At 39.2% G+C, this 18956-nt stretch overlaps 1 protein-coding gene across 2 annotated transcripts in view; it reads right to left on the bottom strand.

The window, feature by feature from the left end:
- The window catches only part of ULK4 (unc-51 like kinase 4), a 677717-nt gene that overhangs the window by 574294 nt on the left and 84467 nt on the right, over nucleotides 1-18956 (bottom strand). For both annotated transcript variants that reach the window (XM_047739616.1, XM_047739608.1), the window contains exons 18-19: nucleotides 10175-10282; nucleotides 3016-3099 (exon numbers count right to left, since the gene is read on the bottom strand). In XM_047739616.1, coding sequence (XP_047595572.1) covers nucleotides 3016-3099; nucleotides 10175-10282 — 192 coding nt within the window. The remainder of the gene's footprint in view (nucleotides 1-3015; nucleotides 3100-10174; nucleotides 10283-18956) is intronic.

The following is an 18956-nucleotide window of genomic DNA, read 5'->3' as shown; positions in this document are numbered from 1 at the left end:
GAGGAAGAGAAAGAGAAAGAGAAAGAGAAAGAGAAAGAGAAAGAGAAAGAAAGGAAAGGAAAGGAAAGGAAAGGAAAGGAAAGGAAAGGAAAGGAAAAGAAAAGAAAGGAAAAGAAAGGAAAAGAAAAGAAAAGAAAAGAAAAGAAAGAAAAAGAAAGGAAAGGAAAGGAAAAGAAAAGAAAAGAAAGAAAAAGAAACAAAGAAAGAAGGAAAGAAAGAAAGAAGACAAAAGAAGGAAGGAAGGAAGGAAGGAAGGAAAGAAGGAAGGAAGGAAGGAGGTTAAGGAAAGGAAGAAATGTCTAGCAATACAATCAAAGATGGAAACACAATAAAAAAAAAACTTGGGGGGGCGCCTGGGTGGCTCAGTGGGTTAAAGCCTCTGCCTACAGCTCGGGTCATGATCCTGGGGTTCTGGTATTGAGCCCCACATCGCGCTCTCTGCTCAGCAGGGAGCCTGCTTCCTCCTCTCTCTCTGCCTGCCTCTCTGCCTGCTTGTGATCTCTGTCAAATAAAAAAAAAAATCTTAAAAAAAAAAAACAACTTGGGAATATTTATCATAAAGTCAGAATAGTGGCTACTCCGTAAAAGAAAAAGCAAACTGCAATTCAAGAGGGACAGAGAAGAATTCTATAAGCCACCAGCCCTTTTTATTTCCTTCAAGAGTGCGTATATCGAAGTGTGTGCTTTTAGCCATATATACAAGCATACACAAAAATTTCACATGCGCTTTTGTTTATGACGTATATTTCACAAAAAAGAACCTACATTCAGAAATATCAGTAGGTGCTGGGAAAACAGTTTTCCTACCTGGAAAAAGATTTTAATTGTTGAAGATAAGAGGCTTAAAAATTATTTACCCTCAACTATGTCTTAAAGACATTAGACCTATTATGTTAAAGAACTGCTACAATTGAGTTATTTTTGTAAAGACAGAAACCTTTTTTTATGGAGAATATAATGATCCCTTACTTTATCTCTTTTACAGAGACAAAGTTAAAGTTCAGGTTTCCCCCACTATCCTAAAGTACCGTGTTCCTGTGAAAACTTTCCTAAGCCCAATGGTGTAAAGTGAAGAGCAATTACGTTAATTTGAATAGACAAGATTTTGAGTATTCCCAGACCCCAAAAATAACTTCTCTCAGGCTTTTCTGATATCTTAGGACACATCTTGTTAATGGATGAAGATAATACATCCAGACAAAGCCCAGACACTCAAAGACACCGCGGTTCAAAGCCATGGTGGCTTGATGCTGAGATGCTGAGTAGAGTTCCGGGGAAAGGAAGAAACATGGCAGGGCTGCTCTCCCTGCTTTACAGGGCAGGGGGAGGCCTGCCTGTATAACAACTTGCTGCAAAACAAATCTGAATGCTATTTTTGCTTTTCACCTTTTTTCATAGAAGCAGAAATCCTCTTCCCATTTCTTTCAATTAGAGAAAACAAGTGCTAACGTGGGTCTTTTGTAAAAGTGAAGCAGTGTAACAACAACTTTTGAAAAGCAAGGGGCACGTGTGCCAAGCACATATCTAACTGCTTTTCAGATAGACAATAAAATTTTCATAAGTTATAGAGTCCTGGATTTCCCTCCCTCTTCATGAAAAATACACAAGACCTGTCATACATACAAGACATTGAAAGGTACATGTGCTACTAAAATATAAAATGTCATTATAATTATTAATAATTATTTAATAACAATATACATGGATATCAGACATTATTCTTCATATTACATGTACAATGATAAACACAGCAGGGGATGGGGAGAAGATATTCAATAAAGGATACATTCCATGGACTAGAACTAATCATCTTTTACTACACATTAATCTAACATTTAAAAATTAAAATACAAAGTTGTTAAAATTTCTTTACACTGTTAAGGAAGTTTCTAGAAGACTGTTTCTCCCCTGAGTTCCCAAATTTTGTTCATATTTATTCACTTGACATATTCCATTTTATATTTTTATCTTTATCTCCTGTAATAGATGGGATCAGTGTGTAAAGAGAATATTCACCTTCTTCATCTGTGTGCCCCCAAATGTGCTTAGCTTGAGGCCTTGAATGATAAACTGAAACATATCTTGGGACTACAGATAAACAGGACTTAACTCTCATATTATTGATAAAGTATGACTTACCGGCTTTATTCATATCCTTTAACAACAGCTGACAACACATCCAACCCTAGGGACTAGGAAGTGTTCAAGCTTCACTTCTGGATCACTAGGGGGCAAACCTCGCAGAGCTCTTCTACACTTGCAACATCATTCCACTTCCATACCACGGAGCAAGTAATGAACTCAAAAGGAAGATGTTTACTGTGACATATTTTTTTCATTCCTTAAGGAATGTTTTTCGCCTATGGCTTTGCCTTGGGTGAAGCCATGTCAAATGGTTTAAAGCCAACACAAATTGCAAACCTTTTGGGTCAGCTACCAAATCCTTTGCACAGCAACACACAGGAACTACATATACTGGTCAGTTGGTTGGACAGCTGGCTGATTTTTCACGCACTAACAAGAGCATGAGAAGGAGAGTGAATAAATTGCGGAAAAAAAATCACGAAATACTATTTAATATTAAAAATCCATGGGTACCAGTGGAAGCTTCCTGTTTCTGAACTGCAAAATGGCAACCTGACAAGATAATCAGGGGGCTTTTGAGGCTCAAATAAAAGTCCCCTGCATCCCCCTTGCTTACTAAACTGGTGTCTCAATAAGCTTACCAGCAGGGGAGGACTGAGAACATGTTAGTAAGAATCTACTTACGTTGTTGTGCTTGTTATCATCTTTTAAAAGGCAAGACATTGTCAAAAGTGAAGGAGAAAGCTAGTTGGATTTTACCCGTGCTCTGCTGTAGGTCACTTGCTCACTGCGGCTTGTTGGGATTATTGAAATTCAGGAGCAATACTGGGCTGACAAGCGCCTGCACCGCTGCAGGCTACAATCCACACACAGTGCCTGAAGGGTTATTACAATGGCAGGTGTCTACAGAGGACAACAAAGGAGGCTTACCCCTTCCCGAAGGCACCTCATTAGCACTGTGTACGCGGCCAAGGGAATAGTCCAACACTCTCTAGGGTTCTTTTTTTTTTCTTCCTAAAATGAAGCGGAAGGAAAGGCAGTGAAGCTAACAGCACAAAAGATATTAATCCGTTCAAGAAAAAGACCATTTCAAATACACAAACTATCTAAAATTTCTTAATATTCTACATAAAGGAGTGCTAATTATCTGACAATTCTGACCTCGGTAGGAGGTCTTTTACCACTTTGTACATATAAGGGATTTCTTTCTCATCAGAGTGTACATGGTGATGTTCATTGGACCCCTTCCTCAGGAGCCAGACGAAAAGAAGTGAGAAATGACAATATGATCCAGCTGGTAGAGAAACTACTCTATTGGTAACTGTAGCTGATAATACAGGTATTCCCACCTAAAAGGTATTACATTATCTGAAATGATTTGAAAGCACAGAATACACAGCTCTGAGGAATATTCAGGATAACCCCTAAGTACAAGTAAAAGAGTATGTTACCTAGTAAGACAATGTGCTAAACAAAAATAAGTGATGGTTTTAGCAGGTCCACAGGTTTTTGGTGGTTTTTTTTTTTTTTTTTTTGAAGATTTTATTTACTTGACAGAGAGAGAGAACACAAGTAGGCAGAGAAACAGGCAGAGAGAGGGGGAAGCAGGCTCCCTGGTGAGCAGAGAGCCTGATGCAGGGCTCGATCCCAGGACCCTGAGATCATGACCTCAGCCAAAGGCAGAGGCTTAACCCACTGAGCCACCCAGGCACCCCAGGTCCACAGGTTTTAATATCAGCAATGACTCTCTCAGAAGAACCAAATTAGGGTAATAACCCCTAAAACCCTCTTGCAATGTATCAAATAACTTCAAAAAATAAATTGGGGACCACACAGAAAAGTGGAGAAATTAATCTCTCTAAAGCAAAAGAAATTAGTTACTATTTAGAGAAAATATTTCTTTAAGATTATCCAAATTTTAGAACTGGTACCTTACTGATCGAAATGTTTCTTACACTTATGATGAGAATTATGACTGATTAAAACCATATCCTTGTTTAATCACAGAAGTCCACACAGTCACGATACCTAGGTGGCTCAGTCAGTGATGCATCTGCCTTCAGCTCAGGTCATGATGGTCCTGGGATTGAGCCCCGCATCAGGATCCCTGCTCAGCGGGGAGTCTGCTTCTCCCTCTGCTCTCCCATGCTCTCGTGCGCATGCACAGTCTCTCAAAGAAATAAATCTTTAAAAAAAAAAAAAACCACCTACACACAGTCATAATCTAGACATTATCATCCCAAGCTGCTGCTGCAGCTTAAAAATCACTAATTCAGCACCCAATTTAACTTCAAAACACAACTTTCCCCTTTCTAGCTCAGTTATTCAAAACAGCTACCACAATCTTTCTGGAATCTATCGCCTACCCTACCTCCCAGCCACTTAGATGCCCTGGTCTATCATCCAATTGCTCCTGCCAAAAGCCTGAACACCTCCTTCTCTGACATCCCCTTTTCCCTTCCCTGGGGAACCCAACCTGGAGGGAGCCATTGGCTTGTCTTCTCCAGGCCCACATTTAGGCAGCTGGGCTCATAGAGGGCAGATCCCGGAACACAGAGAGCCCATGAATGACTTAAAGTCACCAAGCCCAGGGACCTTCAGTATCACTCTGTGGCCTCCCAATCCTCTCTGACCAATTCCCTCTTCAAAAGGAAGGCTTCACACCTAGAATCCTCCCACCACTACACCTACTTTCTCCCTCCTCAGAGATCATGGAGATCATGAGAAAAGAGCTCCCAGCGTTCCTATACCTGAAGCCATCTGTAACTTACACCCAGTGGTTATACAAGGAGAGGCTCCTCCACCCCCATCAGGTGGGCTCAGATCCCATTCACATCCTGCCTCCTCCAGGGTCATCAAGTTATGGACTATCCCATACCACTCCTAAATTTTCAAAGTCCTGTCCACTGGGTCCTTTCCACCTCTGCTAGAATAGGCTAACTGTCCCCATCTTCCAAACAGGACCCCCTGCAGCCCCCTGCACTCCTGCCAACTTTTCACAACCATTCTGGCTTCACATTGCCTTTCCCAGCTTCCTCACCTCCTGCTAAAACCTTAGCACACTCCTGGAGGCCTTCTGACTTCCTCAAAGTAAGTAACTACCTAAAATAGCTCTTGATGAGTTTCTGGTGACTTTCATGTCACTCAGTCCAGCAGGTTCTTTTCGGTCCTCCTTCATGGACCATAGACTACATCAGTGCTGTAGACTTTCTCTTCCCTGAAACACCCTCTTCTCACTCCTAACTTTGCTCCTACTTTGTTTACTCACATTTAGTTTCAGAATCTTTTCTTATCATTCTCCGATCTATTCTCCATCTTAAGACAGTCATCTTTTTGGCACTTAAACTAGATGACATCGATTCCCTTCTTTAAAGCCTTCATGATTTCCCCTTGCTCACAGGGTCAAGACACATCAAACTCAGGCAAGGAGTCCTTCCTGAACATGCCCTGGCAGGTCTCTCCAGCCCTGCCTCCTTGCTCACTTCCCTCCTGTCCCCCTGGTCTTGGTGCAAGTTATGCATTATAAAAGCACCTGCAGGGGCGCCTGGGTGGTTCAGAGGGCAAGGCCTTTGCCTTCGGCTTGGGTCATGGTGTCAGGGTTCTGGGATCGAGCCCTGCATTGGGCTCCCTGCTCAGTGGGGAGCTTGCTTCCCCCTCTTTCTTTGCACACCTCTCTGCCTACTTGTGATCCCTGTCTGTCAAATAAATAAATAAAAATAAAATAAAATAAAAAACAAAAGCACCTGTGAAGTGCCAGGAATTCTTCTAAACAAGAGCCACACAGCTATGAGCAAGACAAATTTTTGCTTTAATAATGCTTAGTGGGGAAAGAAGAGGAGGAGGAAGGGAAAGGAGGAAAAGAAAGAGGTAGGTGGATGAGGAGGAGGAACCAACAAGACAAGTCAGTCAAGATGGTGAGGACTACCATAAAGAAAACCAGAGCAGGGTAAGGAGCTAGAGGAAGACCACAGACAGGGTCCATCTCATATTGCACAGAGCCGGGAAAAGGCTCTCTGAAGGGATCTGAACAAAGAAAACTCAAACCTCTAGGCGGGGGAGGGTGTGAAATCACTGCAAGCAAGAGGAACAGTAAGTGCAATGGTGTTGAGGCAGGAATGTGGCATGCCAGGTTCAAAGAGCCGTGAGGAGGTCAATATGGCGGGAAGAGGAAGAGAGCAGGACATCAATGAGAGCTAAAGTCAACCAGGCACTGTGGAGGCAGCCCACAAGGGCCGACAAGGCAAATAGTGGGATTTAGCAGTGACAACAAGCAAGATAAGAAGCACTGGAGGGCTCTGAGGAGGGACACTGTGTTTTTAACAGGCTCACTCTGGCTAATGTTTGGAAAATAGACTGCAGTAGACACAATAAAGCAAGGAGACCATCTAAGAGTTCTTACAACAATAGTCCAGGTGAAAGATCATTAATGGCTCAACAAAATAAAAACAAACAAACAAACAAAAAGACAAAATAGGAATACCTGGGCTCAAGGTGGGAGGTATTCTTGATAAAAGAAAAAAATACATAAACTGTAAATGTATCACCTCCTACCATCCTCTGCAAAACCTCCTCTGGTCCTCCATCCTCAAGCTTGTCACCTTAGAGTGCTCCCAGAGAGCCAACAGGACAGGGCTTAAGTCTCTGTATTATACACAGTATACACTCTCGCTTCAGGTCAGTCTCACTACATCAGCACTGACCTAAGATTTTACGGTTCACGTATATTCAAAGCGGCAATTCCACAAAAATCTCATGAAAAGTTATTAATTTTCATGGATCCAGGGACATACCCTCCTTTTCTAGTTTGCCATCCTAAGTTGTATTCAAATGCCACAGAACCATCCTTTTATTAAAATAGCCTTAGCTTATATCCAATTAAAGCACGTACCAAAGAAAATGATTCTCTAGATCTACTTTTTGAAGCAAACAGAAATAGGATCCTGTATGATTCCATTTATAAGATTCTAGAAAATACAAACTAGTCTATAGGACAGTGTGGAGAAACTTTGAGAGGTGATGGATATGTTCATTATCTGAACTGTGGTGATGGTTTCACAGGTGTATACATATATCAACATTGATCAAACTGTAATCTTTAAGCATGTGCAGTTGACTGCATGCCAATTATATCTCAATTAAGCTGGAGGGGGAGATAATAATTTTAAGATTTTATTTATTTATTTGACAGACAGATCACAAGTAGGCAGAGAGGCAGGCAGATAAAGAGAGAGAGAGGATAAAACAGGCTCCCCGCTGAGCAGAAAGCCTGATGTAGGGCTGGATCCCAGGACCCTCGGATCATGACCTGAGCTGAAGGGAGAGGCTTTAACCCACTGAGTCACCCAGGCGCCTCGAGATAATAACTTTTAAAAAGGAACAACAGCAAAAAGAATTAAAGTAGACTCTCATTCCTGATCAGATGGCAGACTAGGTATCTGAACACTCTTCTGATAAAAGCAACACCTTGTATTCTGACATCCTTACAATGCATCAGAGATGTTGACAGGAAAACAAAGAATCATACCAAAACTTAGATAACCACAAGTGTGAGAGTTCAACTGAGCACTGAAAGTTTGCTTTGACTCTGAGAGCCTGCAGAACTTGGTCAGTCTGAGCTTTGATGTCAAGGCCCTGGGGACTCAAGCTGAGGATAAAGTAAAACTGCTTTTCATCAAACTTGGCCCCCTTGAGAATGTTCTGGGACAAGAAGAGGATAACAGGGAGGGAGGAGGGAGCCCTAAGCACTGATTAAGAAATATATCCATTAATTGAGAAATAACTCCAGTGTATGTATTTCCATATGCTATTCTTAAAAGTGTACAGCTATTGGGACGCCTGGGTGGCTCATTCAGTTAAACATCTGCCTTTGGCTCAGGTCATGATCTCATGGCTGTGGGATGGAGCCCCGCATCAGGCTCCACACTCAGAGACTGAGTCTGCTTGTCCCTCTCCCTTTGCTTCTCCCCCTACTCATGCTCATACATGCTCTCTTTCAGATAAAATTTTTTAAAGAGTGTATAACTATTAAGAGAAAAAAGCAAGTTGTCCTACTTGGTACATAAAAATGAGACAAAATAAGAACCTACATTTGTTTGCTCATACAGACAAAAGTAACTCTGTGAATACAAGTAGGGATATGATTAGACTGGGGAACAAGACACATAGGGAAGAAAAATAGCAAAGCCACTTTCCCCCATATACCTTTCTGGACTTCCTAGCTTTCTAGCCTCATGAATGTGTTGTCTCTTCAAAATATAAAATTACCTAAGAACAAATTCAACCAAAGATAGATGTACAGAAGTTTTATGAATAGACTGAACTTAAATGAAAGTATTTCTAAAAATAGAGTATATGGAATGCCATTTTTATGCACTAGAAGACAAAATACCATTAATATATGAATACTTTCCTAACTGATATATGGGTTCAGCACAATTCCAAATATGCAGAAGACTCCAAATTATCAAGGTAACAATACTTCCCAAATTGATCTGCACAGTCAAGGCAATTTCTTTTAATGATTTGTAGAATTGGACAAGCTGATTCCAACATGCAAAGGGCCAACAATAGCCAAGACATTTATGGGGAAAAAAAAAAAAAGGAGGAGGAGGACAGATTTGCTGTACCAGCTACCACTACTAATTATGGAGCTAAATGATTTAAATACTGATGTTTTATAGCAATTACAGTAGTTGTCTTAAAATGATGATTTTTCTAGTAAGTCAGTTTTTTTAAGGATACTCAAGTTATACAACATTTGAGCAAGGTCTAGGACTCAAAATATCACAAATACAGTGAAAGAAACTCCTGATCAACTACAACTTACCAGTACTTCTTTAAAACTCAGTATCACCAGTGTTTATAGCAGCAATTTCCACACTAGCCAAACTATGAAAAGAGCCCAGACGTCCACTGACAGATGAATGGATAAGGAAGAGGTGGTATACATACACATACAATGGAACACTACTCAGCCATCAGAAAGGATGAATACCTACCATTTACATTGACATGGATGGACCTGGAGGGGATTACACTAAGCGAAATAAGTCAGCCAGAGAAAGATAAAAACCATATGATTTCACCCATATGTGGAATTTAAGAAACAAACCAATGAACATGAAGGAAAGGGAAAATAAAATAAGATGGAAATTGAGAGGGAAGCAAACAATAAGAGATGCTAAACTCTAGGAAAACAAACAGGGTGGCTGGAGGGGAAGTGGGTGGAGGGATGGGATAATTGGTGATGGGCATTCAGGAGGGTACTTGATATAATGAACGCTGGGCATTATACGCAACTGATGAATCACTAAATTCTACCTCTGAAACTAAAAAAAGAAAAATATCAGTATCAAATGAATAACTCATAATTTATCATTATCAGTGTAATAACATTCATAAAAAAACACTAAAGAAATACTAATTTTTCTTTGTTGAATTCAATAGTACTTCCATATTGTAATCTAAGAAATAAGAAGTCAAATTCTCTGGATACAAACTCTCATGGCCATGTTAAGAGCTCTATTTGCACAAAGTAGTGTTTTTAACTGAAATGAAGCTTTTATATTCAGAGAACCAATGGCCTCCTCTTAAAGGAGTCAATGATGGCAGCAACCTAGAAAGTAGTTTGGGGGACTTTGGGTGGATTGGTTTTTAAATATGGCTTGAGAGGGGCGCCTGGGTGGCTCAGTGGTTAAAGCCTCTGCCTTCGGCTCAGGTCATGATCTCAGGGTCCTGGGATCGAGTCCCGCATCGGGCTCTCTGCTCAGCAGGGAGCCTGCCTCTTCCTCCTCTCTCTCTGCCTGCCTCCCTGCCTACTTGTGATCTGTCTGTCAAAAAAAAAAAAAAATATGGCTTGAGAATTTCCTACAATTTCTGGGAGGCACTGGGAGAGAGGGAACATGACAGACAAGGAGAGAGAGAGATTGAAAAACATGATAACCTCTTTCAGAGGTAAAGATTTCCCCAAGGTTCCTTAGGTATGCTCTAAGGGGCAAAGTCAAAACAACTTTTATAGGATATTAACACTTGTTAGCCAGGATGGGTCACAACAGGTCAAACAGCAATAGAGTTAATCAGATGGTCTCACCTGGGTGGCTACAAGGTAGATCAGCTCCCCAAGGGTTGGTAAGAGGCACTGCTTTAATTTACTGTTTCTGAAGTTTTCCCTAATTAATTCAGTTAAGACAGTAATTGCCTGAAAAGGAAAAGAGGTGTATTAGGTCATATGTATTCTCAGTTCTTTCACCTATAAGTAAAAGACAAGACAATCTACAAAACTCACCCTCCATTTTTAAGAACTACTTTCCAAATTATTTTCCAAATATGAGCCTTAATCCTGAAAAAACAGTAAATGTCTCAGGTGAAGGTAAAAATATATCCAGTAAAAAATGGGCACATACATACAGCACTTGTCAGTTACTAAGCACTTTCACTGTATTGCTGATCCTACCAGGCAACTGTTGCTGCATTTCCAAAAACAAGAAAGGCTGAAACAGGTCTCTGTCCGGTCTACTTGGACTGCCAGGATCTGAGCATAGATTTTGCCATGCCAGAGCCTACTATGCTCCAGCGCTCCGCAGTTTGAAAAATTCTTACACTGCATGAAACTTTTAAATGATTCCTCTAAAAATTTGAGAGAAGGAAATATCATACCAAAGTTTCAATATAATCCACTTCGAAATTCAGCAGGCTATTGTCTCAGATCCAGTTAATTTCCCGGGAGCCATGCTAAGAAAATCACATACATACACTCATTGCCAGAATTCATACACCAGAACACAAGTTAATCAAATCACAATGTGACCATAAAGTAGAATAAAATGGGTTTAGAATGATACATATAGAATGGCCCCATGCCGAGACAGAAAAAAAAAATGTATATAAAAGAGCGTGGTAGCACTGCTCTAAAACAGTGGGACTCAAAGTATCATGCACAGATAAAACTGTTTCTTATGGGATGCCTGGGTGGCTCAGTTGGTTAAGCAGCTGCCTTCGGCTCAGGTCATGATCCCAGCGTCCTGGGATCGAGTCCCACATCGGGCTCCTTGCTTGGCGGGGAGCCTGCTTCTCCCTCTGCCTCTGCCTCCCATTCTGTCTGCCTGTGCTCGCTCGCTCTCCTCTCTGACAAATAGATAAAATCTTTAAAAAAAAAAAACAACTGTTTCTTATGTCAACAAAGATTTAAGTAGAGAAGCTGAGAGTAACAGGGTGCCTGGGTGGCTCAGTCAGTTAAGCATCTGCCTTCAGCTCAGGTCATGATCCCAGAGTCCCAGGATCGAGTCCTGCATGGGACTCCTAACTCAGCAAGGAGCATGCTTCTCCCCCTCTTTCTGCCTGCCACTCCCCCACCTGAGCTGTGTCAAATACATAATATAAACAAAATCTTGAAAGAAAGGAAGAAAAAAAGAAAGAGAAAGAAAGAAACTGAGAGTAAGCATTTAAAAACTTCCAAAGCCAACTGAGGGTTGATGGGGGGAAGGGGGTTAGGAGGGGGGTGGGATTATGGACACTGGGGAGGGTATGTGCTATGGTGAGTGCTGTGAAGTGTGTAAACCTGGCGATTCACAGACCTGTACCCCTGGGGATAAAAATATGTTTATAAAAAATAAAATTAAAAAAAAAAAAAAAAACTTCCAAAGCCTTTTGACAATGCCACAACATCCAAACATGTGATCATGGGCCTGACTCTGTAAACAAGAGTACAGACAAGTTGGACCTGCACATGGGGTTGCTGCCCAACAGCCATTCACTAGAGGAACACTTGTTAATGTGGTATTTTTGAAACAGCTTTATTAAGTTATAACTGACACAGAATAAACTGCATATATTTAAAGTGTACAATTAGGTACATTTGACATACATATACATCTATGAAATCATCACCACAGTCAAGATAACACCTCCACGTGTTACCTCAAGTTCCCTTGGTAATCCCTCCATCGTGCTCCCTTTCATTCTTTCTCCAGACAGCCACTGATTTACTTTCTGCCATTAATTCACATTTTCTAGATTTTATGTAAATGGGATCATATCCTATGTATTCTTTTTGGTCTGGCTCTGTTCACTTAGCATAATGCATTTGAGAGTCACCATGTCGCATCATATATCAATAGTTTGTTTTATTGCTGAGCGGTATTCCCCTGAATGGATATACCAAAATGTATAAACCCCACCACTCACCGCCTCACACATAATGAACCCTCTATATGAGTGAGAAGGAAAGGGAAACATGTAAATCACATCAGCCCTTAAAGGAGGTCACTTCTCCTACAGTCTTCCTTTTCCATGACCTTTACTGATCATCCACTGAACCATCCAAAATTAACAGCATTCAGACATTTTTTTTTTGTAATCTATAAAAACAGAGATCTGTCACCAGCATACCTACCCCAAAGCTAAAGGAAGTATTCTGAAGAAAAAGGAAATGATAAAGGAAAGAACCTTAGAATTAACAGGAAGGAAACAAGAACATGAAAAGAATAGAGGTAAATGTAACAGATTTTCCTTCTCCTTTTAGATTTCCTAAACTATGTTTGATGGTTGATGCAAATATTATAATAATGTCTGCTTTGGTTCTAAATGAATTTAGACAACATATTTAAGACAATTATATAAAAATGAGGAAAACTAAAAGGTTGAAAAGGAAGGTAAGTTTTCCATGCTTCATTTGAACCAGTAAAACAATAGGTTATACAAAATTACACACATATATATGATATATATATAATATTTAGAACCAGTAAAAACCTATACATAGATTCTAAAATATAATAAAAAATCAAAATTATGAAAAATGTTCAGTAACTCATACAAAAGTAAAAAGAAAATTAAGAACAAGAAGAAACAAAATGGTAGACTTAATATCAAATCTATCATAATTATATTAAATGTAAATGGTCTAAATACAATTAAAAGACAGAGTTCCTTTAAAAATATGACACAACTGTTGTGATCTACAAGAAACTCACATCAAAGAAAGTGATATAGGCAGATTGAAAATAAATAATAAAGTGTATACATGTACATGCATATACCTGTATATATACATACATTCACGTATATGTATATGTGTGTGTTTGTGTGTATACACACATACACGTATATATAGCAGTAATCAAAGCAAAACAGGAATGGCTATGTTAATATCACATAACATAGATTTCAGAGCAAAGAAAATTACATAACAAAAGGGTCAATCCACCAATAAAATATACCAATCTTAAATGTGCATGCATCAAACAAAAAGCTATAAAATATGTGAACCAAAAAGTGACAAAATTATAAAAAGAAATAAACCACCAATTATAGTTGCAGACTTCAACACCCTTCTCTCAAAAATTGATAAAATAAGGAGGCAGAAAATGAGCAGACATCAAAAGGACAAAACTCTACACATACAAATTTGGCAACTTAGATTAAATGGACCAACCCCTTAGAAAACACAAACTATCACAACTCACCCAATATGAAATAGAAAATTATTTACAGATGACATAATTGTCTTCACAGGAAAACCAAAGAATCTACAGAAACAAACTCCTATAACTTACAAGTGAGTCTGGCAAGGTGACAGGATAAACTGTCAGCATTCAAAAACTAACTCTATTTCTTCATATAAGTAATAAACACATGGAAACTTAAATTAAAAATACCATTTACAATCACTGCAAATATTAAATACCTAGGTATAAATCTAACAAAACATGCATAGGACCTATATGCTAAAACCACACAACACTGTTTAAAAGAAATCAAAGAAGATCTAAATAAATAAATACATGAATTTGTGCATGCATGTGCTATATTTTCTGTAATTATGACCACTCTGACTGAGGAGAGACTGACCCTCCCAAGGCTAGCCAATTCTTAAAACAGCAAAGGCTCAGATTAACTAAGTCTTTGATATGCAAACTAGCAAATCCCACCATATACTCCTCTACCTGGTCCGTACACCCCAGGAGGCAATAGTCTTCTGCCTTCTTCATCCCAGGGGGGGGTGTTAGCATCCAACTAGAGACTACCCTATGGCCCAAAGTCTGCTTAAGTTATTCCAACAACCCAATCCTTAACTGCTCACCCTTCCCTTGCCTTTCCTATGGAAACCCCAACAAAGGCCATGGCTTTAAGCATTCCCCTTGCTGCCATCTTCTGCCTTCTGATCTGTGGTATTTTTCCATGTGGTCCTGTGTGGCATGCCATGCCTGTCTCTAGGAACTGTGAGTATAATAAACTTTGCTTTCCTGAGCCTCTCCTTTGGTAGCCAGTCCTGACTGACCATCTTATAAACAAATACAAAATAAGAGATAAACTATGTGCATAGAGAGGAAAACAATATAGTGAAGATGTCCATTTTCCCCAGTCTGATAGCCCAGTTTAATGCAATTTCTACAAAAATCCCAGCAAAAAATTTTGTAGCTATCAACAAGATTATTCTAAAATTTCTGTGGAGGGTGCCTGGGTGGTTCAATTAGTTGGGTGTCTGCCTTCGGCTCAGGTCATGATCCCAGGGTCCTGGGATAGAGTCCAGTGTCAGGCTCCCTGCTCAGCTGGGAGTCTGCTTCTCTCTCAAGCCTTCTCCTCCCCCACCACCACCGACTTGTCATCTCTCTCTCACTCACATACACTCTCTCTCTGTGTCAAATAAATAAGTAAAATCTTTAAAAATAAAATAAAATTGGGGTGCCTGGGTGGCTCAGCCATTATGTGTCTGCCTTCAGCTCAGGTCATGATCCCAGGGTCCTAGGATCAAGACCCACATCGGGCTCCCTCCTCAGCAGGAAGCCTGCTTCTCCCTCTCACATTCCCCTTGTTTGTGTTCCCTCTCTCATTGTGTCTCTCTCAAGTAAATAAATAAAATCTTTTAAAAAATTTAAAAAGTAAAATAAATAAAATTTATGTGGAAAGGCAAAAGAATTAGAATAGCCAAAACAATTTTGAAAAAAAGGGGAGGTGGGGAGACTTGAAATTATTCTACCTGATTTCAACACTTACTATATAGATAAGTAATCAAAACTGTGTGGCACTGCCAAAGAGATAGACATATTGATCAACAGAACAGAGAATCCAAATATAGCTCCACACAAGTATGGCCTAGTGATTTTTGACAAAGGTGCAAAGGCAATCCAATGGAGTAAAGTCAGCGTTTTCAACAAAAGATGCTAGAGCAACTGGCTATCCAAAGGACAGAGGAAAAAGTAAGCCTTGACCTAAGTCTAACACTTCATACAAAATATTAACTTAAAATGGATCAGGGACTGGGCTGCCTGGGTGGCTCAGTGGGTTAAAGCCTCTGCCTTCCGCTCAGGTCATGATCTCAGGGTCCTGGGATCGAGTCCCGCATTGGGCTCTCTGCTAGGCAGGGATCCTGCTTCCTCCTCCCTCCCTCTCTCTCTCTCTCTGCTTGCCTCTCTGCCTACTTGTGATCTCTCTCTGTCAAATAAACAAAATCTTAAAAAAAAAAAAAAATGGACCAGGGACTTACATGTAGAGCATGAAACTATAAAACTGGGTGGTGGGCGGGGATGGGATAAATTCTTCAGGATCCAGGTAAAAAAATAGACTTGACACCAAAAGCTAGGAGACATTGAAGATGTGCAGTTGGCAAATAAGCACATGAAAACATGTTCAGTGTGATTAGCAATTAGGGAAACATAAATTAAAACCATAATGAGATATCACTACACACTTACCAGAATGGCAAAAATACAAAATAGTGACACACCAATTGCTACTAAGAATGGAAAGCAACTAGACCACTCATACATTACTGGTACAGCCATTCTGGAAAATAGTGTAGCCATTTCTAGATAGAAAAAAACACTAACCATGTCATTACCCAGCAAACTGTACCCCTGAGTATATGTCCCAGAAAAACTGTGATTTGGTGCCAGGTTTACTCTCTACCTAATCCCAGATCTTAGGAACTTATCCCAGAGAATGAAGACTTTGATCCACACAAAAACCTGTACAACAATGTTTATAGCAGCTTATAGTAATTGTCAAAACTCGGAAATGACCCAGGTGTCTTTCAGCAAGTAAATGGTTAAATAAATTGTACAACTGATAACATGGAATACCCTTCAGGAATGAAAAGGAACTATTGACACACATGACAATGTGGACGAATCTCTAAAGAATTACTCTAAGTATTAAAAGGCCAGTCTCAACACATTACAGACCATATGACTGAATTTATGCAACATTCTCAAAGTTACACAAATTCAGAAATGGAGAGTAAATTAGTGGTTGCCAGTGGTTGGGGTAGGGGTGAGACATGTGACAGAGCCAATGTCTGTGATTCTAAAACAGCAATCTGAGGGATCCCTGGGGATGAAACTGTTCTGTTCCTTAACTGTTTCAATGCCAATATTCTGGCTGTAATATTGTATCATAGCTCTCCAAAATGTTACCATTGTGAAAAACTGGATGAAGCCTACATACACAGCATCTCTGTATTGTTTTTTTTTTTTTTTACAACTGCATATGATCCACAGTTATCTCAAAATAAAAGTTTTAATTCTTTTAAAAAGCCAACCTCATGCTAAATTTGAAACCTAGATCTCACTTTCTGCTTCACAAAGTTAGTGGCAGGGATTTATAACATTTTTCCATTTTATAATCCACTGGCATTTTGTATCAGTGAGTGTCACTTGAAATTAAAAACATTTCAATGCTGCAGATCCTTAAAGAGATAAAACTGTCTGAACTGCCTGCAGGGTAACAGAAATTGTTCTGGAGCTTAGTGTCTTGTAAATAGACACACATCATAGAATCTATGCTAGTAGAGCGACCTGACATGTCACCTGCAAAAGGTACCCCTGATAACCCTTAACAGTACACAACAGGTAATGTTTGTCTGCAGTGTTATTTGTAAAGATTTTCCATTTGCTATTTTTAAATTTTAAAAGAAATTTTAATATTAAAAAGGAAAAGTGTAAGATTAATAAACTAACATATGACATAAATGACAAATACCAAGGAGAAAAACAAGTTTTTGATGACGTAGATACAATGACATTGAAAAATGCCAATACTAAACCAAACAAAAAGGGTGGGGGCATAAACAATGAATCTTGGGATGCTAAAAAAATAAATTTAAATTTAAAAAGTAAAAAATAAAATACACTTGTTTAGTTCTTCTTCAAACTCAAAAAATCAAATAATGTGTGGATATTGATCTTAGCATATTTTCTTATATTCTGTAAAAATTCACCTGACCTTCTAACACTGAAACTAAGAGGCATCTGAGTGGGTCAGTGGATTAACCATCTGACTCTTGATTTCAGCTCAGATCGTGATCTCATGGGATTAGGCCTCACATGAGGCTCCACACTGGACATGAAGGCTGCTTAAGATTCTCTCTCTCTCCCTCCCTCTGCATCTCCCCAACACACACACACATGCTATCTAAAAAAAAAAAATTTTTTTTAATTAAAAATAGGATATTCAAGTATTATGCTACTCTTGTGTTCATTTTTTGAAAAACCAAAGTAAAGAAGAACTAGGGAAGGGGAAGAGTCTTGTTTCTAGCATCATTATGCTTTGAGGCACACCTACACCATCATTAATGAAGACTATCCTTCTGCAACCACAGGCATGATTGGTTGATTACTACAAATAATAATTTAAGATTGTACTATTTCCTAAACTACTTTGAAATCCAAACCTATTTTATACCAACTTTGACAAGGTGGAAGAAGGCCTCTTTCAGCTTTATCTGAAGTCATCAGATTGAAAAAAATAGTCAAATGTGCGTCTTACCTATCCTAGATGGAGACTCTTAAGTCAAAGGGAGAAAGACAGGAAGATGAATTAAGAATTACAATATTTGGAAGTTCTGCAGTTATAAAACTAATAATCTGACACTTGCACAGATATAATTTACTTGCTCTTGACCCTCAAAATAGTTCTTAAATATTCGTGTTCAAAGTTATACAATTAACAGCTACAAAAAGAAACTAAATTAAACTCCAGATTCAGAAAATAACTGGCATTTCCTATTTGGTCAGTGTTTTTAAACCAACGGGACCTCCTTTTAAACTCTACTGACCTACTCACTGTGGGAGATAGAGCAGCAGTCACCATAACAACTATAACATAATCTTTTAAATTAGATATTGTTCAACATTCTCCCCTAACCTCTCAAGAGGTATTCCACAAGCTCAAGTGAATAGAGAATTCCAATTGATAACACTCTGCCCAGGCTTTTTCTTTCTTAGAACCCACTTTCAATGTCCCAAACATAACTCATGCACATAAAATAAGAACATGATAAGTTTCACGGTCCTCTCTTAAATTTTATTCATATTAAATCTTAGATCCCCTTGGATCTTGCATTGCTTGCCAAGTAAAATCACACCTGTAGACTTGAAACTTCAAACCCTCATTTTCACAAGAGCTGGTTAAAAAAGTGAGAGAAATGAAGTCTTGACACACAAAAGCAGGCCAATGATGCCAAAAAAGGATGGAAAACCTGTTTGAAGAGAATATAATTCTGTTCTGTATTTGATAATTGAAACTGTTATTGCAAGGAAACACTGTTGTCTCCACAAAGCTCTCCTAGTGACATCCTGACATCAAAGTTTTAACACTATCATCTGTGGATGTAACCTTTAATCTCTGATTCTCTGCATATGGGCTGGGCAACTGCATTCAAATTGGCATCTAACTCCTAAAAACCAGATGACGGAAGATGTAGCAAGGACTGCTAACTTGTCCCTTCCCTGTTGAGGCCTAAATATAAACAACCTATAACTGGTGGATTCCTTCTCATAAAGATAATAAGCTGTCAAGAAAAGCAAATAAAACACGGAAGTACATTTCTTACAGTCTTTTACAGTCACATAGAAAGTTTGGAGGCACTAGGCACA

Source organism: Lutra lutra, chromosome 1 (genome assembly GCF_902655055.1).
Source record: "Lutra lutra chromosome 1, mLutLut1.2, whole genome shotgun sequence".
Lineage (NCBI taxonomy): Eukaryota > Metazoa > Chordata > Mammalia > Carnivora > Mustelidae > Lutra > Lutra lutra.
Note: the sequence above shows the minus strand (reverse complement) of the source record. Positions and strands in the feature narration are given on the sequence as shown.